Source organism: Furipterus horrens, unplaced genomic scaffold, assembly GCF_987537825.1.
Source record: "Furipterus horrens unplaced genomic scaffold, mFurHor1.1.pri manual_scaffold_2, whole genome shotgun sequence".
Lineage (NCBI taxonomy): Eukaryota > Metazoa > Chordata > Mammalia > Chiroptera > Furipteridae > Furipterus > Furipterus horrens.
The window spans coordinates 125,690,033-125,715,369 of NW_028327172.1; the positions used below are offsets into that span (position 1 = coordinate 125,690,033).

General features: G+C 40.5%; 1 protein-coding gene and 1 pseudogene across 1 annotated transcript in view; both read right to left on the reverse strand.

The window, feature by feature from the left end:
* CFI (complement factor I) overlaps positions 1–22,584 on the reverse strand; it is a 61,231-nt gene extending 38,647 nt beyond the window's left edge. Inside the window, exons 1-2 of the mRNA XM_090266414.1 lie at positions 22,462–22,584; positions 708–978 (exon numbers count right to left, since the gene is read on the reverse strand). Coding sequence (XP_090122540.1) covers positions 708–978; positions 22,462–22,518 — 328 coding nt within the window. The 5' untranslated portion in view covers positions 22,519–22,584. The remainder of the gene's footprint in view (positions 1–707; positions 979–22,461) is intronic.
* LOC150019437 (protein cornichon homolog 4 pseudogene) lies at positions 13,916–14,297 on the reverse strand (annotated as a pseudogene).
* Positions 22,585–25,337: the final 2,753 nt, after the last annotated feature.

Here is a 25,337-nt window from a genome sequence, read left to right on the forward strand (position 1 = left end):
TTCCACAAGTCTTATGAGTTAGGAATTACTATTATTCATGTCCTGCAAATGTGGAAAATGGGGCCCAGAGAGGTCATACAGCTTGTCAATAATCAAATCAGGGCTTGGAGAGGCTTGCAGTTAAATCTGACTGACATTGAGATCCCTAATCTTAATCACTCCACTTACCCATATGTTAGCATCCCCGCCTTCTCGCTACATTGGGCACCTGGATAGAGTGCAGACAGGCTCTCTGAAGTGCCAAGTTTGCTATGTCGGAGTATATCCTAGGTCAGCAGTGGCCTGAGCTCCCCCTGGCTGGGGAGAAGAGTGGGGCTGGTGGGGTAAATGCTGGAAGAAATTATTTGGTCCGGAGGTCCAGAGCAGGGCTCCATATCAGTACCAACATCACGTGAAGACTTTTTCACAGGGTTCTGAACCAAGCCAATGACCCATTAGCTAAGTAAAAGTGTGGGTGGGGGCAATTCTGAAGGGCTGAGCAGCAAAACACTACACGTGCATAGAGGGGAGGTCTGGCCTGAAGTCTTCAGGCCCTGGACCCAAGGGCTGGCTGGCTTCATTCTGATCTCTTTAGTTATCACCCCAATTGCTATTGAGACTGGAGAGAATTTTGAATTGCCATCATAACATTTCATAGGAGAAGTATTTTCTAATAGAGTGTATGATAGACAATTTTATTCTTAAAGAATAAACTAGGCTTTTCCTACCTTCAGTTGTACATGTTCCATTTTTTAAAAACTTTGCCTCTGGACGAAGACATTCTAAACTCTTTTGCTGACAGTAAGTCGGGTAGCTTTTCCCATTAGTTGAACACACTGGGGTACCATTCTTTGGGCACTGATAAGGGAGTTTACAAATGCAGGTCCCATCGATGCATCTCTGCCATGGTTGGCAGAAGACTTTGTGGCAGGAGAGGTGTGTGTATTTTTCAGTTAAGCACTTTTTATCCACCAGATCCTTCTGAGATGTGTTTGATGTCTAAGTTACATACAAAACACAAATAAAAATTAAGTTAGCAACAAATCAAAATCTTCTTTTTGAAAATGAATAAATGAAGGAAAGGAACAAAACAAACTCCCCTACCCCACAATACAGATGAGGAGGATATGGTTTGGTTCTTTGTAGAATTAGATAAACCTGGCTTCTAGTCCCAGCTTGAGCACTTACAGTTCCTTGTATATGATCTTGACAAGTTACCCTCATGAATGTAAGCTTCCTCATCTGTACAATGGGAATGAGCTCTTCTAATTTGCAAGGTTATAATGTGGATATGATGCTTGACAAGTAGTAGGCATGAAATCAATGGGAGCTATTATTATCGTAAAGCCAGCATAAAATTCTGCTTTTGAAGAAATCAATGAGTCTCATCAGTCATGCTAAGGAGTAACAATTTGATGCCAAATATAGTCTTATGAAGTGAATTGATGAATGAAATTGACTAATTCTACTAATAAAAGCAAACCTATTTGTGAAACTCCTACTGTGTGCAAAATTTTTCTAAGATGAACATGGCATGGGCTTTGTCTTCTAAGGTCCTGGTATCTAGATGATAAGATAGAAACACACATGATAACTGGGGTAAAAGGTAGACTGTGGTAAGTGATGTAACAGTGGTACCAATATGCACAGTGCTCCTGGAGTGAAAGAGAGTATGTCTTTTGAGGGGGATTTTAAAAGGCCTGATGGAGGTGGTAGCAATTGAGCAAGGGGAGGAAGGACAGGTGCTTGTAGAGGGCTGATGCTAGCGAAGCCCAGGAGGGATGGCGCAGACTATATCTAGGGAACTGTGAACAGGGATGTGTGTGTGTGTGCGCGTGCGCTTCCAATGGTGTGGTCATTGGTAGGAAACTAGGGAGGAAAAGGTAGCAGGAATGAGCATGATAAAGGTTGGGAAAGGCATTCGAGAAGCAAAAGCAATGGAGTTGGACAATTTATTCCACATAGGGGTTGAGGGTGGATCCTAGGTTTTGAAGTTGAGTGATAGTAAGGATATGTAATGGCATTAATAAAAATAGATATTAAGTTATGTTAGAGTGTTGTGAATTTGGTTTGAGAATGAGGTGCCTGATAGACACGTATCAGGAGATATTATGTAGGGAGGGGAAATGTGTGCCTGAAGCTTGGAAGCCAGGTCATTAGCTCATTTATCAGTTAATTCAATAAAGGAGTTAGTAAGCACCATCTGTGCCTCTGGCCAGAGGAGTGAACATTCCTGTCCTAGAGAGCACACTAACCTGAAAGGAGGAGATAGGCAAGCCTGGCTGACCAGTCTCTGATCCACATGGGCCAGGCTGCAGTTAGGTCAGTGTCTGGGCCCCTGACTGACTAGGAGACTTGGAACATCTGCAATTGCTGATGTCTGGGCTGAGTACTGAGGGTGCTGTGGAGGAGGCTGCTGGCAGAGGGGTGGTGGGTGGGTGCGCCAGGCAGAATCGTGAGAAAGAACAGTGTGTTTGTGGCTGGAGAATGGTAAGAGGTGGTGGAAGTTAAAGGAGCAGGTCCTGAGGGAACCACTGAGGGACTCTAAGCTGGGAAGCAAATTTGCATTTGAGGAAGATCTTTCTGGAGATGGATCAGACAGAGAAAAAAAGCCAATTAGACCTGCAGGAATGCAAAGAAATATGATAAGGGCAGGAACAGGCCAACTGGGTCAAAAGTCAGCAGTGGAAAGCCAGTGTCTTCTCTCTTCGTCCTAGGTGCCCCCTCTGGAGGATGGGCGCTCCACCCTCTCACGTCTCCAGCCCCAGTAATGAGAGCCCCTCTCTTCCAGTGCCTCCCGCAGTGTCAAGAGCAAGCTGGGGCAGAAACAAATCAGCCCATTTTTAGGTGCTGTTATGAAGACAAATAAAAAAACCAGTTAATTAAAGCCCTGCAAAAGTTTGCAAAAGGTGTGAAAGTCATCTTATCCAATGTACTCTTCAATAAACTTTTATTAACTAGCCATAGAAACAAGAAAATGGGGCAAATTGGTCATTTGCTACACTGGCTTTTGACACACTGATCTAGAATGAAATCTACCAATTACATGCTTTTCATGGCCCCTTTTACCACTTAGTAGAGTTGAAATTTTTATAATTCCTTAGCCCCTATGTAAATGTCCTGACAGCAGAAACTATCACCATTTTATGTATCACCCTTATATTTTAATTGGGTGCAAAGAGAAAACAATTTGATTCCCACCTTTAATCCCTTTTAGTCTTTCTGAAGTCTCATTTTCCTTTGATTTTTGGCTAGAAACTTGGGCAAGTGTCATAACTTTTTAGTCACCCTTAGGTTAGAGCAAAAATAAATGTTAAAAGACTCTTAGTCCCAGGAACAATCATATAACAACAATCCTAATGTCCAGCCTGTGTAATCATTGAAACTCGATACTTCATTTTAGTTGGAAGCTTCTCTTTTCTCCTAGTTGAGACTCACTTCAGAGGCCTGGTGGGCCTGGTATTCATGGAGTGAATGGTGAAAAATAAAAACAAAACAAAGACAAAACATGGAGGGAAATTTACATTTAAGGAGCTGAAGATGTGGAGAAAGCCAAAGACACTTCATTTCCCTTGCTCAGTGTGTCTAATGCTGCAGAGAGCTTCAGGGGATGAAGACTAAAAAAAGACCCCTGAAAATGATGAGCAAAGGTCATTGGAATCCTTCAAGGAAAGAGCTTTAGCTGACTGGTGGAGGCAGAAACCAGACCTCAGTGAGCTGAGGACAGAATGGGGAATGAAGAAATGGAAGCAGAATATAGGTTAAGCCTTTCGTTGGGCCTGTGTCTTAGACATGGGAGACTGAACACAGGCTTAAAAAAAAAAATCTCTGCAAGTACAAACAAAATGAAAGTAAAAAATTAAACACACACACACACACACACACACACACACACACACACTAAAGCCAAAGAGAATGGAAAGGGGACTATAGACTTCAGATGTCATCAAAATGTTGGAGCAACAAGGATGCCAGCCTGTTAAACCAAGCACACCATTGTCCGGGGACAGCCAACTGATTGGAGTCTGCACGATCCTTCCCCATGTGGGAAGGCCACCCTTTTCTGGACCCAAGGGTAGGTAAAACGACGACCATGTCCAGCCTGAAGCAGCTAGAGGAGCTCAAGACCTTCACCCATTGTCCTTTATAAGATTATAAAGGGTCTTAAGTCTGAGAGGGAGGGATTGTTATTTTTTATTGTTAAATTAATTAATTAATTATTTTAAAAAAAGAAGAATATATGAAAGGGTGAAGCAGGAGATCTTGTATGTATGACCTATGGGCATGGACTTGGGGGGGGTATTGTTGGGGGAGGGGAGTGCTGGGCAGAGGGGAGCAAAGGGGAAAAAATTGGAGCTATTGTAACAATATAATCAATAAAATATACTTAAAAAATATTGGAGGATGGAAAGCAGATGGGCTAGTGGTAAAGGATTTAGCAGAGCAGAGGGAACTAGAGTCCAAACACAATAATGGAAGGCAAAAATATAAAGCAAAAAAATAAAGCAAATTCACCCCAGAAAAGCTTAGGAACTGGGGTAGCTAGTACCTCTGAAGAAGATGGGATTGGTTAAAAGAAATGATTGTGTGAATATGTTATTAAGGACTCTGGTGTAAATAGTAAAAGAAACAGCAAAGATTTGAAAGTGGTTGTAACTGGACAGAGAACCAGGAGTGAGCAGGGGTGTGGTAGGGGTACTGTATGCTATAAGCAAGGCTAATTGGTTGGTGATCTTATCTGACTTGTCAGTATCTATGCCCAACCAATTGTTAAACATTTTCAACATCACCATGATTTTAAGCTGTATGGTATTATTTACCTTTGTAATCTATATACATGAATTAATTTGAGAAGAATAATTAAATAAAAAAGAATGTTATACTTTCAGTAGAGAAAAGATTAAGTGTTATGCTTTGAAGGAGAAAAAAATAGATGACATACAGAGTAAAGAGATTTTTGTTGTTAGGATAGAAGAGATTTCATCATGATTATAGGCTAAAGTTGGAAATTTAACAAAATGTGAAAGATTGAAGCTTTAAGAAGAGGGAGCAAAATTGTTGAAATAAGGTTGAGGGGATATGAAGAGATGTAATCAGAGCAATTAAGAGAGCATTGCCTTAGAAATTAATCAATTGTGTTCCTATAATTTCTTATTGTATGTTGGAATCTATTTTATAATAATATTATCATTTTAAACTTCAGTTTGATAGTAATGACTAACACCACCTCTGGAACAACTTTAAATGTGCCAACATCCGAATCATGGGGGTACCAGAAGGAGAAGAGGAAGAGCAAGGAATGTATAACTTATGTGAAAAAATAATGAAGGAAAACTTACCTAATTTGGCAAAGGAAATAGACATACAAGTCCAGGAAGCACAGAGTCTCAAACAGGCTGGACTCAAAGAGGACCAAACCAAGACAATCATAATTAAAATGTCAAAGGTTATAAAGATAAAGAGAGAATCTTAAAAGCAGCAAGAGAAAAGCAGAGAGTTACCTTCAAAGGGGTGCCTATAAGGCTATCAGCTGATTTCTCAAAAGAAACTTTGCAAGCAAGCAGGGACTGGCAAGAAGTATTTAAAGAGATGAAAAGCAAGGACCTACAACCAAGATTACTCTATCCAGCAAAGCTATCATTCAAAATGGAAGGGCAGATGAAGTGCTTCCCAGACAAGGTAAAAGCTAAAGGAGTTCATCATCACCAAGCCATTATTATATGAAATGTCAAAGGGACTTCTTTAAGAAAAAGATCAAAACTATGAATTTTAAAATGACAACTAACAGACAGAATCTAAGAAATAAAAACAAACTAAAAAAACAACCATAATAAGAACAAAATCATAGGTATGGGGATCATTTGCAGGTCATCAGCTGGGAGGGGGAAGGGGGAGAAATGGGGAAATGATGCAGGGATTAAGAAGCATAATTGGTTGGTACAAAATAGATAGGGCGAAGTTAAAAATAATATGGGAGAAGGTGAAGCCAAAGAACTTACATGCACGACCCATGGACGTGAACTAAGAGGAGTGGGATTGCTTGAGGGAAAGGGGTTACTGAGCAGAGGAGAGCAAAGGGAAAAAAACTAGAAATACTGTAACAACATAATCAATAAAATATACCTAAAAAAATGAAAACTACCACAACTACTGACAACAGAATCTAAAAAATAAAAACAAAAACTAAGCAAACAACCAGAATAAGAATGGAACAGAATCATAGGTATGGGGGTCATTTGGAGGTCATCAGCTGGGAGGGGGAAGGGGAAGAAATGGGGAAATGTGCAGGGACTAAGAAGCATAATTGGTAGGTACAAAATAGGGGGATGTTAAGAATAATATAGGAAAGGGAGAAGCCAAAGAACATACATGCATGACCCATGGACATGAACTAAGTGGGGTGGGGCTGCTGGAGGGAAGGGGAGCACTGGGCAGAGTAGAGCAAGGAGAAAGAATTGGGACAACTGTAACAGCATAATCAATAAAGTCTACTTTTAAAAAATTAAGGTGAAAAATAACAAAAGGCCCACCATCTTTTCAGGGTATGTCTTTCAGTCAAATTGGATTCAGACTTCCTATACCTTAACTACAACACAGTGATCACTTGCTCTTTGTATTAGTATATCAGAATATGGAGATTCTGAATGAGCAATATATTACTGTTTTATTACCAAGCTAAGAATATGCACTAATATGCTTCTATAATGAATATCCCAGGTTAAGCATTATGAGAATGGAAAAGAGCCCCCAGACCCCTGTTTCAGTGTGTGTGCACGCAGCTCCCCACACCAAAAACTCTCCAACACAAGCCAGGTGTGGGAGAATTCAACTCAATTCTGACACGGTCTCCCTCCAGATAGAATGTGACTCCAGAGTAACAAGGGCTGAGTCCCACAAGACTGCCCTCCACTAGGATGCCAGTTGCAAGCCCAGATGGTCACCTGTGCTTCTGACCAACGAGCTCTAAATCAGAAGTTCCAGCAAACCCCTCCTCTGGTTATACTAATTTGCTAGAGCAGCTCACACAGCTCAGGAAAACCAAATTACTCACTAAGTTACTGATTTATTAAAAAGAATATTAAAGCATACAAATCAGCAGCCAGATGAAGAGACACATGAGTTGAAATCCAAACCAAGAGCTATGTCCTCATGGCACTTGGGGCTCAACATGGTGATGAGACAGGTCAGTAAGCCAAGACAAGTGGAATAGGGAACTGAGGCAGGTAGTTAAATGGCCAAGCAGTTCACAGCCATCTAGTAAATCACAAAATTTTATCTTCCCTAACCAAGGACACTTAAAAGGAAATAGTTTCAGCTACTTGTCAGAGGGTAAATAGCTTAAATCACCTTACTCAGGGAGATAGCAGAAATTCAATTAGTGCCATTTGTGCCAACCACACCCTAGGATGGATGAAGTCTAGGGAATAAATCTGGTGAATATCCTATTGAGATCTTCTAAAATTCCCTCCTCTAGAAAACAGATAAGAACACTCAAGCACTACATATCTTGAGAGCATGCCCGTGCCTTTCTTCCCTCTCAGGGGTGCATCTTTACTTTTCTCTCCTAAACTCTGAAGGACCCCACAAGGCTGTGACTAGGGGAGCAATGGGCAGTGGCAGCTCATCCCAGGCTTACCCCTTGAATCTGTCTCCAGTACCACCTGTTATCTGACTACAATGAGCTAACAGCAGCCCCACATTGGCTCAGTCCTTTCCTAGAACATTCCTTGAGAGCCAAAGCAGTGCACTTCCTAAGCTCTTCTGTTGCTTCTTCTACCCTAAGCCCTCCCTTGCTTCCTTGTCCCCAGCTTTAATAAATGTACTCTCAAAATCACCTGGACTTGCTCTGGCTGGTGTGGCTCAGTGGATTGAGCGCTGGTCTATGAACCAGGGGGTCACTAGTTCAATTCCCAGTCAAGGCACATGCCTGGGTCTTGGGCCAGGTTCCCAGCTGGGGGCGTGTGAGAGGCAACCACACATTGATGTTTCTTTCTCTCTTTCTTTCTCTTTCTTCTTCTTCTTCTTCTTCTTCTTCTTCTTCTTCTTCTTCTTCTTCTTCTTCTTCTCCTTCTCCTTCTCCTTCTCCTTCTCCTTCTCCTTCTCCTTCTCCTTCTCCTTCTTCTTCTTCTTCTTCTTCTTCTTCTTCTTCTTCTTCTTCTCTCTCCTTTCCCCTCTCTCTCAAAAGAAATTTTAAAAATATTCTTTAAAAAATCACTCACTTGGACCTGGACTTGTGTTTTGACATCTTTCCTGCAGGAAGTCAACGACCCGCTCTGGGCTAAGTCCCTTTCCAGTGAAAGTGGCACACAGAAGCCTTCTGGTTCTCCAGCATGAAAACTCTCCCCCCCTCCCGCCTCCATACCCCACCGCAGACAACTATAGTTGTCCTCTGGGGTTTTTTTTCTTAAGTATATTTTATTGATTATGTTGTTATAGTAGTTCCAATTTTTTTCCCCCTTTCTCCCCTCTGCCCAGTACCCTGCTTCCCTCCAGCAATCCCACCCCCCTTAGTTCATGTCTATTGGCTGTGCAACTACACAGTGCCAAGAATAAAACTTGGTTCATACTAGGTACCCAAGAAAGATGGGGAAAAAGCCTGTGGCACCCGTAGGTACAGTGCCAGGGGTAGTCTAGAGCATGGAAAGCATGGCTACTGAATTCTCACACACAGTCTAAGGGAAAATCTGGGGACTTCTGGTCAAGATGGTGACATAGGCACATATGGCTCGCTTTTTTGCACAACCACATCAAAATTATAACTAAAATATAGAACAACTGTCACTCAGAACAGTCAGAAATCGAGTTGAATGGAAGTCCGACAACTATGGAATTAAACCACATCCATCTCAACTGGTAGGAGCGCAGATGTGGAACAGGCTGGTCCCACACCCATGTGTGGTAGATACAAATTTGGGAGGGACATCTCAGGAGCGAGGAGTCTCAGCCCCACACCAGGCCCCGCAGCCCAGGGTTCCAGTGCCTGGAAGATAAGTCCCCACAACTTCTGGCTCCCAAAACCAGCAGGATTGAGTCTGTGGAAAGAACTGCTGGAACCCCAAGCAGTTCCTCTTAAAGAACCCACACATGGCCCTGGCTGGTGTGGCTCAGTGGATTGAGTGTCGGCCTGCGAGCCAAATGTCGCTGGTTTGATTCCCAGTCAGGGACATGACTAGGTTCACGTCAGGTCCCCAGTTGGGGGCGCAAGTGAGAGGCAACCACACAGTGATGTTTCTCTCCCTCTCTTTTTCCTTTCCCCTCTCTCTAAAAATAAATAAACAAACAAATAAATAAATAAATGACTTAAAAAAAAAAAGAACCCACACATGGACTTACCTACTCAGACTAACTCCTTCTGAGCTCCAGCATTTCGGTACCAGCTGCTTAAAAAGCACCAGTAGCATTTGGGGAGAAACTGAAGTGGCTGGCATCAAGGTGAGCAGAGGCCACTGTCCCTCTTTTGAACCCTCCCTCCACAAAGCCACAAAGCCAGCAAGCTGGTGCCAAGTTTGACCCATCTTAGAGATCCCCAGACACTCTGTCCCACCGAATTTACAGGATCATCCAAGCTGCTTTCCATATGAATGGCTGGTCTGGGCTCATGCTTCACAACTTCCTAAATCCTATCTAACAAGCAGCAGATGGCCTCAGTGTGCCTCAGGCCAGGCACTAGCACCAGCCAGCTTAGATTCACAGCTTGGCTTCACTGGAGAATCTCCAAGTCATGCACAACTAGTAGCCATCTCAAATTGATTTAGAGCTCAGGCACGGTGGCCCTGAGTAAAACACAGGTAAGAGCTGACATTGCCCTGCACCACCTAGGAAACACCAGGGCCAGAAAACCCAGTAGATGGCTACAGACCACATCAGAGCACCACCACCTGCTCCCACATAGCTGATCCTCCATGGAAGGTGGAGGTTGGTGGTCAGAGGTCACAGCCATCCTTGCAGCTGACTGGCCTGGGTAAATCCTTCCAATTGACCTGCCAACAGCAATCAAGGTTCAACTACAAGAGGAAGGTATACTCAGCCCATACAAAGGGCGTTCCTTGAGTACCCAGTTAGGGTGACTGGGAAAGCTCGGTCACTAGACCCTATAGAACACTTACTATATTAGGCTATACTACCAAGACACGGAGTCAAAGCAGCTCTACCTAATACATAGAAACAAATAAAGGGAGGCTGCCAAAATGAGGAGACAAAAAACAAAAACAAACAAACAAACAAAAAACATAGCCCTAATGAATGAACACATCAAAACTTCAGAAAAAGAGCTAAACAAAATGGAGATAAACAATCTATGAGATGCAGAGTTCAAAACACTGGTTATAAGGATGCTCAAGGAACTGAGTGAGGACCTCAACAGCATAAAAAAGATCCAGTCAGAAACGAAGGATACATTAGTTTCAATAAAGAACAATTTACAGAAAAACAACAGTAGAGTGGATGAAGCTAAGAATCAAGTCACTGATTTGGAACAAAAGGAACCAAAAAACAACCAATCAGAACAAGAACAAGGAAAAAAAAAATCCAAAAACACAAGCATAGTGTAAACAGCCTCTAGGACAACTTTAAGAGATTCAAAGTTTGCATCACAGGGGGGTTAGAAGGTAAAGAGAAAAAGAAAGAAATTGGAAATCTATTTGAAAAAATAGTGGAAGAAAACTTCTCTAATTTGGTGAAGGAAATAAGACATGCAAGTCTAGGAAGCACAGAGAGTCCCAAACAAGATGGATGCAAGGAAGCCCACTCCAAGACACATAGTAATCGAAATGCCAAAGGTTTACGATAAACATAGAATCTTAAAATCATCAAGGGGAAAGCAGGTAGTTACCTGCAGGGAAGTTCCCATAAGACTTTCAGATGATTTCTCAAAAGGAACTTTGCAGGCTAGAAAGGATTAACAAGAAATATTCAAAGTCATGGAAAGCAGGGACCTACAGTCAAGATTGCTCTACCCAGAAAACTATCATTTAGAATCGAAGGGCAGATAAAGAGCTTCCCACACAAGAGAAAACTAAAGAACTTCATCATCACCAAACCGTTATTATATGAAATGTTGAAGGGACTTATTTAAGGAAATGAAGAAGAACAAAACTATGAGCAATAAAATAGCAAAAAAGTACATAGCTATCAACAACTGAATCTAAAAAACAAACTAAGCAAACAAGAAGAACAGAGATAGAACCATGGGAGAAAGATGGAGGGAGAATGGATAAAGAGGTGAGGGGATTAAGAAGTACAAATAGGTAGTCACAGAGTAGTCATGGAGATATAAAGTACAGTATAGGAAATGGAGTAGCCAAAGAACTTACATGCACGACTCATGGGACATGAACAATGGTGTGAGGATTGCCTGAGGGAGTGGGGGCTGCTGCATGGAGGGGGGCAAAGGGCAAAAACTGGGACAACTGTAATAACATAATCAATAAATATCATTAAAAAATAAAAAGTAAAGTACACAGTACAGTACAAATAAGGATAAAAGTAGTAGATGAACCTTTTTAATTATATTAATGTATTTAATAAAAAAGAGAGAAATTATACCTGTATATGGGTCTGTTGCAATAATGAATAGTAATTTTACAGTTTAACAATGATTAAATACATTAAGAAAAAAGAATAATAAATTTTATTTTAAAGATATTATTCTCCTAGCTTTGGATTTAGTTTGCTCTTCTCTTTCTAGTTCTTTATAGTGTAAAGGTAAATTATTGATTTGAGGTCTTTGTTTTTATTGCAGGCATTTACTGCTATGAATTGCTACATTCCATATATATTGGTATGTTATAATTTTGTTTTGATTCATCTCTAAGTTTTCCTAATTTCCCTGGCCATTAGTTGTTTAAGATTATGTTGTTTCACTTCCACATATTTGTGAACTTTTTAGTTTTCCTATTACTGATTTCTAGCTTTATTCCATTGTCTTTAGAGCAACTACTTCATATGATTTCAATATTTTAAAATTTACTGTGGCTGTTTTGTGGCCTAATATATGGAATATTCTGGAGAATGTCTCATGTAAACTTGAGAAAAGTGTGTATCCTGCTGTTGTTGGGTGGAGTGCTCTATGTATGTCTAGTTGTCAGATAAGTTTGACTTAGAGTGCTCTTAAAGTCCTCTACTTTCTTATTAATCTTCCATCTAGATTTTCTATCTATTATGGAAAATGATATATTGAAGTCTCCAACTGTTATTGCAGAATTGTCTCTTCCTTTCTTCAATTATGTCAATGTTTGAATCAAATATTTTATGTGCTCTATTGTTTAGTGTGTGTATGTTTATAATTATTATATATTTTAATATACTGACTTTTATCATATCTAATGTCCTTCTTTGTCTCTTGTAACAATATACAAAGTCAATTTTGTCTTATATTAGTGCAGACACTCCAGCTCTTTTTTGGTTACTATTTTCACAACATACCATTTTTCAGTGTTTTACTTTCAAATTATTTATGTCTTTGGATTTAAAGTGGGTCTCTTGTAGACAGCATATGGTTGGATCATGGTTTTTTAAAAAATAAATTCTACAATCTCTTCCTATTTTTTGGAGAATTTAATACACTTGCATTTAAATTAATTGTTGATAAGGAAGGCCTTATTTCTGTGTCTTGTTATTTTTTTCTCTATGTCCTGTACCTTTTTGTTCTTTAGGTCCTCCATTACTGCCTTATTTTATGTTGACATTTTCTGTAGTGAACTGTCTTGATTCTCTTCTCATTTCCTTTTTTAAAAGATATTTTCTTTGTGATTATCATGGAGATTATACTTAAAATCTTAAGTTTATAGCAATTTTGTTTCATTAATACAAATCTAGCTTCAAGAGCATATAAAAACTTTGCTCCTATACAATTCCATACCCTCTTTTCTGTTATTGTCACAAATTACATCTTTATACATTGTGTGACTATTAACATTGATTTATGATTATTTTATACAATTGTCTTTTAAATCACTTAGGGAATAAAAAGAGGAAATACAAACTAAAAATAAAATAACATTGGTCTTTGTATTTACCTACATAAATACAAAAAATTTACCTTTACAGGGGTTTTTATTTCTTCATATGGCTTCAATTTACTGTATAGTATCCTTTTGTTCAGCCTGAAGCACGCCTTTCTTGTAGGACATTTCTTGTAGAGCAGGTCTACTAGCAACTAAACCATCTGAGAATGTCTTAAAATTTCTCCATTTTTTGTTTTTAAAATACGTTGTATGGTAAAAATAGTAGCAAAAAAGTATTTTTTGTTCAAAGAGGAAAATGATATACTGGTATGACTGCAGTTCTAAGGATGATTTAAGTAATCTCTGACTTCTCAACTGTGCCTCACAGTATAGGCAGACTTCAACCGTGGCTTCTCCAGGCTCAGTCATTTATCAAAACTAAAATCATACTCGTCGGCGGCGGCAGCCGTCCGTCTCGAGAGACGATGGTGTAGCTTCTTAAGAGTCTATCTGCACCGCCGAGAATGGCTGTGCAGTCCGACTCGGGAGTGACACGGTATCTGTCTCCTCCCGTGTTGAATCGACATCTTGCGATGACGCTGGAGTGTCCTGTCCAGTGAAGCTGAAGCTACAGAGCCTGGGCAGGGTGATATGGAGGGTCTGCTGTTGCCCATGCAGCAGACCCCCCCTCTCTTCGCAGCTGAAGGGTCCAAGGGAAAGACGGAGTCAATACAGCTTGGCTTCAGGTGCGCCGCAGGAGTTGTCAGTGTTGACTACAACGTCAAACCGCCTTAGGGACTCCGGCTCTGGATTTTCTGTCGGGGTTTACTCCCTTAGCCTTTCCCCTGAAGAGGTATGCCGCAAGGCAGCGGAGGTTTTTTGGAGTCAGAGTTTTCCTTCTCTGATGTGCCCTGACTGGAAGATCGAACCAGCGACACTTAGCTCGCAGGCCGACGCTCAATCCACTGAGCCAAACCAGCCAGAAAATCATACTATAGTGTTACATAAAGAAACAGAGCAAGTGGAAATCAAGCTTGATCATGGCTCCTTTCATGTGTGACTCAGCTGCCTTCAATTATGTATTTCCATTGGATCAAATATTCCCATGTTACCACTTGGCACCATAATGAACTGATATGTTTTCCAAGTGGCAAAAGCAAACTGAGAAGGAAGATGAACCAGTGCAATGAAACAAGCATTAATTCAGTGACAATGGTATGACCAATCTGATAGTTCTGAAATTACCCACTTGTTTAATTTCAAGCGACATAATCTAACATTAATTTAATCGCATTCTAAATCAGACAATGTAATTCTGAAGTATACTGAGAGGAGATGAGTGCAACAGTTGAGGAGAGAGAAGATGAACATCACTGCCTCCCTCCTCCTCCCCTTCCACAGCTGTTCCTTCCATCAAACTGGCCCTGGTGCCCCTTTATTTCTTCATTTTAAAGGAAAGCTTCATTGGATATAGGATTCTTTGTTGATGGTTCTTTTCTTTCAGCATATTAAAAATGTCATCCCACTATCTTCCTGCTTTTGGGGTTTCTGCTGAGAGAGATGCTAATCTTATTGAGAATTCTTTGTCCATGATGAATTGCTTTCCTCTTGCTGTTTCAATAGTTTCTCTTTTGGTCCTTGGCGTCTAACAGTAACAGTATCATTGTTTTGGTGTAAATTTCTTTGTGTTATTTTCTTTGGGATAAGTAAGCTCCACGAATCTGTAATTTCATATAGTTCTCAAATTTGGGAAAATTTTTGGTTATTATTTCTTCAGAAATTCTCTTTTCGTCTTTCTTATTTTTCTCAGGTTCTCATTATGGATGTATTGGTGTGCTTGATGGTGTCTTATAGGTCTCTTAGGCTCTTGTAATTTTTTTTTTTCATTCTTTTTTCTTTCTGTTTCTGAGACTGGCTAATTTAACTGACTGGTCTTAAAGTTTATTTGTTCTTCTGGCTGCTCATCTGTTATTAAAACCCTCTAGTGAGTCTTTCATTTTCATTATTACACTTTTCAGCTTCAGAATTTGTCTGGTTACTTTTTATAATTTTTATTTCTATAAAACTGCTCTATTTGTTCATATATCCTCCCCTTTGAATGTATTAAAGATATTGATTTAAAGTCTTCGTCTGTTAAGTCCACAGTCTGCTCTTTCTCAGGGACCATATCTGTTAATTTCTCCTGTGAATAAGCCGTGTTTTCTTATTTTCATTGTATGCTTCATAATCTTTTGTTAAAGACTGGACATTTTGAATATTATAATAGTAATTCTTGAAATCAGATTCTTGCTTCTTCTCAGGGTTTGTTCTTCTTGCTTGTTGTAGACGATAACTATTTGTTTAGTGATTTTTCTAAACTTTTTATGAATTTTGTTTTTTCTCATGAGTGGTCTCTAAAGCCTCTGTTCATTTACCTTGTATTCAACTAGTGTTTAGACAAAGATTTCGTTGAACACAAGGAGCTGGAGAGAAAGAGAATATAAGTGAGAGAAAGATAAATAGAAAGAGAGAGGAGAAAAAAAAAAGAAAGAAAGAGAAAGAAGGAAGAAAGGGAGGGAAGGAGGAACTAATTGCTGAAATCAACAACATAAACCTCTCCTGGACTTTGCAAATTGGCTCTGTGCTGGGGTACACCCTCAAGGTTTAGCCAGGCCATTTGCAATTCTCTTTTAGCCTTCACTTCATGCTAGTAATGAGCTTAAATTTAGGGTCTTATTAGATCTGTTCTGAGTTTGCATCCTGCTCTGGTTATGTGTGTTGCTTTCTAAATTCCTGAGTATACACAGGTGCCATTGAATGCTCTAATTTCCCAGGGATACTTTTTCCCTAACTTTTCCTCCCAAGCTTTAGCACTCTGCTGTATATCTCAGCTGTCATCTTTTGTCCCAGATGGCTGCAGGTTGTTTGTTTGCCTTATAATGCTTTTGAGGAATGCCTGCTACCTTTCCACTTCGAGTGAGCTCTGAGTTAGGTAAAATAAAGATGAGTACATTGTGTCAGGCTTTCAAGTAGCCCCAAGGAAGGTTAGAGCCCACAAACAATTATTTTAAAATCAAGTCTGCTCTGCTCCTTCTAGAGTTAAGGACTAGAGTTCCACACTGGGAAAGTGGATTGTCACCTTCAAGACTGCCACTGAGCTGGGGACATGGTGGGGCAAGGGCAGCAGAGCTGTCACAAAGCTTTCCTACTGTTTTAACGTTGCCTTGTCTTTCATTCAGATTTCACTTGGGTGCTGGTGGCCTTTGACTGATAACCAGAGTTCTGACTAAGCTAGTTCAGACAGCCTGCTCGATTTTTCTATTTTTTTGTGAAATGACAGATATTGGCATTTGCCTACTCTGCCATTTTGCTGCCCTCACTCTCTGCATTGCATGTCGCCTCCTGTGTGTATTCTCTTTGCTACTCCGCTGAACACCACCCTTGTTCTTTCTGAAATACTACCCATGTAAACCTAGGTTTATAATAAACTTTCAGAATAAAATAAAAACTTAAGATTTCAGTGAGGGATTATATCACAGCACAGTATCATCATGATAGACAACCATATTGACTTCCCTGTTCTTCAAGATGCCTTGGTTATTCATACAGCAGCCACTCTCTCTGTGCTCTGGAGTTTTCTGCCATTTTTTCCTGAGTCTCCTCACCTCTTTGCCTGGGCAGGTTCAATAAAACCAAACTTCTCATTTCACTATTCAGAACAATTTAACTCTACCCCACTAACAACCACCTCTGTCATTGACGTAATGCACATCCAAATCAGTTCATCAGAATGTTTTAATATAAAACATTTATTACCTAGAAGAAAATCTGCTCCCAGCTTTCAAAATAACAAAAATTTCATCCAGCTGTATATATTTTATTTCATTCTGACAATGTAGATACATTTTAAAACTTCTTTGAACACATTTATGTTGTCTCCATGGTAACCTCCATTTAAAAGTAGTTATTTTTCAGATTTCATTCTTTTATAAACTAATATTTTAAGAAGTTCTGAAATTTTCACAAACATGACATTAATTTCTGTCAAAATGCTATTTGTTAAATGAATAAAGACAACTTTGTTTTTTTTTTTTAAGTACATTTTATTGGTTTTGTTGTTACAGTAGTTCCAATGTTTTCCCCTTTGCTCCCCTCTGCCCAGTACCCCACTTCCCTCCAACAATCCCACCCCCTCAGTTCATGTCCATGGTTCATACACATAAGTTCTTTGGCTTCACCCTTTCCTATATTATTCTTAACATCCCTCTATCTATTTTGTACCTACCAATTACACTTCTTAGTCCCTGCACCATTTCCCCATTTCTCCCCCTTCCCCCTCACAGCTGATAACCCTCCAAATGATCCCCATACCTATGATTCTGTTCCTATTCTGGTTTGCTTAGTTGGATTTTGTTTTTATTTTTTAGATTCAGTTGTTCATAGTTGTGAGTTTGTTGTCATTTTAGTGTTCATAGTTTTGATCTTCTTTTTCTTAAGTAAGAACCTTTGACATTTCATATAATAATGGCTTGGTGATGATGAACTCCTTTAGCTTTACCTTGTCTGGGAAGCACTTCATCTGCCCTTCCATTCCAAATGATAGCTTTGCTGGATAGAGTAATCTTGGTTGTAGGTTGCATTTCATCACATTGAATACTGCTTGCCAGTCCCTTGCTGCCTGCAAAGTGTCCTCTGAGAAATCAGCTTATAGTCCTATAGGCACCCCCCTGTAGGAAACTCTCTGCCTTCCTCTAGCTGCCCCCAGGACTCTGTCTTTATCTTTCACCTTTGGTATCTCAGTCATGATGCATCCTGGTGTGGTCCCTTCTGGGTCCAGCTTCCCAGTCCTGTATGTCCATCTCCTTCACAAAATTTGGGAAGCTTTCCTCATTTTTTTCAATTCTTGCTTCTTCGTTCTGCACTGATTGACTTCTTTTTTCTTCCTTATGTTCCAAATCATTGATTTGAACCCTGGTTTCCTTCCCTTCACCATTGATTTTGTGTGGATTTTTCTTCGTTTCACTTAGCATAGCCTTCACTTCTTCTCTTATACATTTGCATACTCAAGCATATCTGCCAAGCCTGTGAGCATCTTTATCACCAGAGTTTTGAATTCTGCATCTGTTAGGTTGTCTATCTCCTCATCTGTTATGTTGGTTATCTTCTCCCACTGGAACCTTGATCTCTTCCCCCTTTTGGGCCATACTTCTCTGTCTACTCATCTGACAGACTCCTGCATCCCAGGTAAAGCTGTTGCTCCTGTTACGTTGTAAGGGGCGGAGCCTTAGGGATTTGTCAGTACGGGGCGACCTGTTTCACCACGTTGTGGCACTGTATGTGGGTAAGGGGTCCGAGAGGGAACAATGCCACCTGCCCAGCACTCGCCCCTTTTCCAGGCACCTCTCCCACTTCCTAACTGGACTGGCGCCTCTCTAGCTGTTGCCCTGGCTGTGGTTCCCAGAGTGGGTGGGTCTGCAGATGTTCTGGGACCCTGGAGGCCCTTTAAACAAGTGGACTCTGCTGAGATCTGCAGTTTCTGCCTCCACCCAACCCCCACTGGTCTGCACAGTCAGAAGCAATGAGGCTTGCTTTTCCTTAGTGCTGGGACCATGGGCTGGGAGGTCTGGTGAGGAGCTGGGAATGCTCCCCAGGTGTCCCTCCTGAGTTTTTAAAACGTGTGACTGCTCTTTATTTCAGCCTGCCACTGCCGCTGCTGCCGCCACCACACCGCATCCTCTCCACCCTGGCTGTGCCCCTCCTACCTGTCTGGATGATTATTTCTTCTTTATATCTGTTTGCTGGCCTTCCATGCAGGTTGATTTTCTGGAACTTCTGGTTGTTTCTAGTTTTGAAGTAGTTGTATTCCTTCTTAGTTTTGGAGGGAGATGCAGTGTGTCTGTCTACGCCTCCATCTTGGCTGGAAGTCCAAGACAACTTTATTAATAAATGATTGTTCAGTTAAAAAAAAAAAGTGAGGTTCTTTTTCTTATAAGGGAAAGGTACTATTTTCAACTTTTTTTTATTCTATTTTTGTTCCAGGAACTGAAAAGTTGTTGAAATGTCTTTTTTACTTTTTTTTCTTTGTATTTTTAAAAGTATATTTTATTGATTATGTTGTTACAGTAGTCCCAATTTTTTTCCACTTTGCTCCCCTCTGCCTAGTACCTCCTTCCTCCCAGCAATCCCATCTGCCTTAATTCATGTCCATGGGTCATGCATATATGTTCATTGGCTTCACCTTTCCCTATATTATTAACTTCCTCGTGTCTATTTTGTACCAACCAATTATGCTTCTTAGTCCCTGCACCGTATCCCCATTTCTCCCCTACCTCATCCCAGCTGATAACCCTAAAAATGATCCCTATACCTATGATTCTGTTCCTATTCTGGTTTGCTTAGTTGGATATTGTTTTTATTTTTTAGATTCAGTTGTTGATAGTTGTGAGTTGGTTGTCATTTTAGTGTTCATAGTTTTGATCTTTTTCTTAAATAAGTCCCTTTGACATTTCATATAATAATGGCTCGGTGATGATGAACTTCTTTAGTTTCACTTTGTCTGGGAAGCACTTCATCTGCCCTTCCATTCTAAATGATAGCTTTGCTGGGTAGAGTGATCTAGGTTGTAGGTCCTTGCTTTTCATCACATTGAGTACTTCTTACCAAGTCCTTCTTGCCTGCAAAATTTCTTTTGAGAAATCAACTGACAGTTTTATAGGCACCCCTTTGTAGGTAATGCTCTGCTTTTCTCTTGCTGCTTTTAAGATTCTCTCTTTATCTTTAATTTTGGGCATTTTAATTATGAGGTGTCTTGGTGTGGTCCTTGTTGGGTCTAGCTTGTTTGGGACTCTCTGTGCTTCCTGGACTTGTGTGTCTATTTCCTTTGTCAAACTTGGGAAGTTTTCTTTCATATTTTTTCACATGAACTTTCAATTTCTTGCTCTTTCTCTTTTCCTTCTGGCACCCATATGATTCAGATATTGGCACGTTTAAAGTTGTCCCAGAGGTTCTTAAGCCTCTCCTCATTTTTTTCTATTCTTGTTTTCTCATTCTGTACTAGTTAACTGTTTTTTTCTTTCTTGTGTTCCAAATCATTGATTTGAACCCCGGTGTCCTTCCCTTCACCATTGATTTTGTGTGGATTTCCCTTAGTTTCACCTAGCATAGCCTTCACTTCTTCCCTTACGAGTTTGCTGTACTCAAGCATATCTGTCAAGCCTGTGAGCATCTTTATCACCAGTGTTTTGAATGCTGCATCAGTTAATTTGGCTGTCTTCTCGTCTGTGAGGTTGGCTATCTCCTTGTCACTTAGTTCTTCCACTGGAACCTTGATCTGTTCCCTCTTTTGGGTTATACTTCTCTGTCTCCTCATCTTCACAGGCTCCTGTGTTTGTTCGCCTCTGTCTTAGGTAGAGCTGTCGCTCCTGTTATGTTGTAGGGGGTGGAGCCTTAGGTATTCATTATAAAGGGCGACCCGTTTCACCATGTTGTGGCGCTGTATGTGGGAGATGAGTCAGAGAGGGAACAATGCCACTTACCCAACACTCACCCCTTTTCAAGGCACTTCTCCCACTTTCGTATGTGACTGGCGCCTCTCTAGCTGTTGCCCTGGCTGTTGTTCCCAGGGTGGGTGGTTCTGTGGACTTTGTAGGACCATGGGGGCCTTTTAAACAAGTGGACTCTGATGAGAGATGGCAGTTTCTTCCTCCGCCCCAACCCCCCACTAGTTTGCACAGTCAGAAGCAATGAGGCTTGATTTTTCCCTGACACTGGGACTGTGAGCTGCGTGGTCTGGTCAGGAGCTAGGAACGCTCCCCAGGTGTCCCTCTCCATTTTTAAAAACATGTGACTGAGCTTTCTACTGGCCTGCTGCTGCCACTGCCACTGCCACTGCCGCCGCCACCGCCACCACACCACGTCCTCTCTGTCTGGATGAGTATTTCGTCTTTATATCTTGTTTCTTGGACTTCCATGCAGGTTGATTTTCTGGAACTTCTGGTGTCTCTAGTTTTGAGGTAGTTGTATTCCTTCTTAGTTGTGGAGGGAGATGCAGCGTGTCTGTCTAGGCCTCCATATTGGCCCGAAGTCTTTATTTTTTTCCAAAAAACAATTTTTATTATCATAAACCAACACACATTTATTTGGTATTTAAGAAAGAAAAGTGAAGAATGAGTGAAATGGAGAACTTCTGAATTCTGAAAACTTATAAATGTATAAAACAGAAAATAAAAGTCAACAGTAATCCCATCAGTCAGAGATACCACTTGTCATCTGTTTGATATATACCCCCCAACTACTTCTAAATTGCCATTTATATAAGCAGCTACATGTGTGCATGCGTGTGTGTGCATTATGTGTGCATACACAAGTATTTGTGTATGTATATTTTTTATTTAACACAAGGTTTTAGTAAGGTGTTTTTTAAGTCAATATAGAATGTATTATTTTAATGGGTACATGATAGTTCATTTATGGATGTACAATAATTAAATCAGTTTCTTATCAATGAGTGCTCAGTTTATTCCCTTTTGTTCTCTGTTATAAACATTACATATATATTTTAGAAGTTATAGGAAACCTAAAGTATGTAATTCTGATTTCTTAGGTAGTTGTATTTAAATGTTTGCTTCTATAAACTGGCATTAAGACAAAAACAGATTTTGGAATCCTGTTTCAAAATGCTTTGGTGACAAAAATACGCAATTCTTAATAAATATCTGAAACGTCGTAAACATTTCTGGCCTTAATAGATAACCTTCCAACCTGGCTACAATCTGTCATTTTAGCTTTAACTCCCTGAACTTCCCACAGAGTGCCCACTTTGATCAAATTGTTTTATTCATCTGAAGGAGCATTTGCTATCCTTCTGCCAGAGCACTTGCTGCTTCTCCAGGCTAGAAAGGCTAGAAAGGCTGGAAAGGCTGGAAAAGCTGGAAATCACTTTCTCTCTCTCTTCACTAATCAAATTTAATCCAGAATTATAGATCTAGCTCAAATTTCACTTGGTCCATAAACTCTTCCTGACCTCCTATCAGGAAGGAATTTTTCCTTCCATTCAAGTCCCCTGGCACATGATATTTGCACCATTTTTTGGCAATTAAATATATACTGTCTTGTAACAGTTCCTTTCTTGTGTTTTCAGGTGTTATTTAAATATTTCTTTTTATTTCGTTGTTGGAATATTTATATTATCCTGCTACAACTGTACTGAAAGACTACTGAAGGAAGAGATCAGCCTTGTCATTTGCTCAGTACTATAGTTTGCACATAGAAGGAGCTTAGTAAATATTTGTTTCATATGATTACTATAAATTACAGATCTATATTACTAAAGTTCTTCTTCAGTTTAATTTCTAGGCACAGATAAAATCATACAGAAAAACAATTTCTTAAAGCTGTTTTATCAAGATAATAACAAAAATCACTGTTACTAATATATTGCTGTTGTTGGTAACTGAACTATGTAATTTTAAAATCAAAATAATGTCTCAATATTTTAATGTTTTTATAATATTTAAAATATTTTTCTTAAAGTAGTTTGCATATATATTGAACCACTTACCTTGAAAAAACTTAAGTAGAAGCATAAAAGTAGCAGAACACCATGAGTAAGCTTCATGTTGGAGACCTTCAGGGCCTGCGTCTCTATTGTGGACGCTTTTCCACCCCAGAAAATTTTTTCAAATTTAATATTTAACCTCTGAAACAATATTTAAAAAGAGCAAGCCTCCTAAAGAGCTTTGTACTTTTGAACTTGGAGAGAATTTGGCTACAATCCAAAGAGTTTACCGTAAGTGAAACAAAAAGAAAGGCCTTCCCAGCCAATAGCTGACAGAGGCAACAATAGGGACTACATTTTCTCCAGAGGAAACTGATCCCCCCCCCCCCACCTTGTTACTGAGTAGAATCTCCATTCTCTTTTCTAAGAAACACAGAAGCTACACTGGAAGACAATTTCTTATGCTGTTGGTAAAATATTTAAAATTATAACATTTCCCTCAATTTTGAAGATTAGGCAATGGCAAGAAGTAATAGCAGGTCAGACTGAAGGCTATGCTGAATACATTAAAAATCCTCAACAAAACAGTTCCCTTACCATGCATTGGCTGTGCTGTGATCAAGCCATATACTCTGAGTTCAAAAAATAAAAATAAAAACAAACACACCAAAAAATGAACACACACACACACACACACACCCCTTTTTACAATGAGTATTCTTTTCCTGGCACCAAATATAGTGCAGGATTCATTTGTATTTGTAAAACAAATCTGTGACAGCAGAAATTCCATCACAGTTTGGGTTCTCCTGAAGCAGACACGAGACAGAGTTTGGGGGGTGGGTGCAAGATACTTAATAGGAATCACCTCCAGTGTAAGGAGCAGGAATGAGCAGAGAGATAAGTTGGACTGCAGTGAACATTTGTCACAGCTTCGGCCACCCTGTGGGGAGCTCTGGAGTGAGTGTGGCCTGTTGCAGTGTCCCTGGGTCAAGCAAGAGTGCCTGGACCATGAAACGCTGCCATGCTCAGTCACCTGCTATAGGTTGTCCAGGAAAGACATGCCCTGAGGTGAGGCAGTTTTCTGTAGCTGAGGCAGACCCCGAAGGAATTGGCATTTAGATTTGGTCAGTAGTAGGTGTCTGCTGACCACACTCTTTACAGTGAGATAGCAAAACCTTCCCTGAAGGAGGGATCTGGGAAACCATTTCCACCATTTCCCCATTTTACACCACTGATACCTTTTAGATCTTGCCTTATGTGCTCCGAGAGTAGCTCCTTCAAAACTGCAATGGGCCTCTCTTTCTGAGGGAAAATTTAGAAGAAAGGGTAATGGGAAAAACTGCAGCCCCTGCCCTTGTCATTGATCTTGGGGCTGCAGTTGGTATATGTCTTATTCAGTGTAGATTCCCTTCACCCTGACCTTCTGCCTCGGCCTGCTCTAGTGGCTTACCTGAGGCACGGCCCAGAGCCTCTCCCAGCAGTGGTTCCACTCCATTCCAGTTGCTGCTTCCATCCCTTTCCTGTGACAGAAGGCACCGAAGTAGCTCATACGGTCTCATTTGTATCATATAACAGCAGTACTACTTCCTCTGAACGATCAGGGCCAGTTACCCCTGTGAAGGTGGTGACTCCTCTTCTTCACTGCTGGTCTCTAGACCCCAAGAGCCCAATGTGCAGCAGGCAGAAGGCTTAGCTTATGATTCAGTGTGATTCTTGCTGTGCCCTTTTGGAAAGGTGTGCTTCCTATGGGGAACAAGACCTCTCACCCTGCAGGGTCCACAGTTGTGGGACCAGGAAGCAAAATATACCCAATTGGCCATTGGGAAGAGATAGAATTGGGAAGTTGCCATTGTGCAGACAGTATATAATATAGTCTAGGAAGTAAGAACAAAAGCGGAAGTGCTTTGGGAAACCTCCTAAATTTACATATCTGTTAGTGGAGACTGAGAAGTAACTGCCAAGAAAGGAAAAGGCAAACCAGGAGACTTTCATCAAGGTGATGGTAAGTGTGGTTGTTCCTGATTCTATTCCATGGGCTCCCATACCTGTGTCTTCCTTTTCTTGGGGATACAATGTTATATGACGGTCTTTGATTCAATGCATGTATTATTTCCAGGAGGATAGTACCCATTCTTCACAGAGTATTGCCTTTCAGTAGCACATCAGCTCTGCCTTGAGCAGGCTGTGCCAATGCTCCCTAAGGCTTCCAGAACCTGAGCAGTGCTGCATGTGATGGCAGTGAAGCATGGTCACAGGTCCACTTCACATCTTCTCTGCTGTAAAGTGGGTCCCCTTGTCTGACAGGATGTCATATGGGATCCAGTTGAAAGATTAAATACTTTGTAATCCTTTCGATCAGGATCCCAGCTGCGGCCCTGCAGACAGGAAAGGGACATGCTAATCTGTGATATAAATCTATTCTGTAAGAATGTACCACTGGATCTTTTAAGATTGAAAGGGCAGACTGTGTGAATTTACCACCAAGTGGCTACTTGACATCCTTGATGAATTGTGTCATCTTGGGGTGCTCTGCACTGGTCTCTGTGGCTGTCAGACTGAATGTTTGTTAAAAAGAGCAATAATAATAGAAGAGCGAAATAAAAATTAAAAATTATAATGGAAAGTTCTTTATTTCAACTTATAATTGCAGAAAAAATGGTAAAATTAGCATATTACTAGGTGATGATCATCAATAGCTGCTAAAACAAGAAACAATTTTATTTATTTTTTAAATTTATTTTAAAGATCTTATTCATTTTTAGAGAGGGAGGAAGGGAGGGAGAAAGAGAGGGAGAGAAACATCAATCAGTTGCCTTTTAAATGCACCCTGACTGGGGCCAGACCCACGACACAGGCATGTGCACTGACCGGGAATCAAACTGGCTGGCAACCTTTCGCTTTGTGGGATGATGCCCAACCAACTGAGCCACACTGGT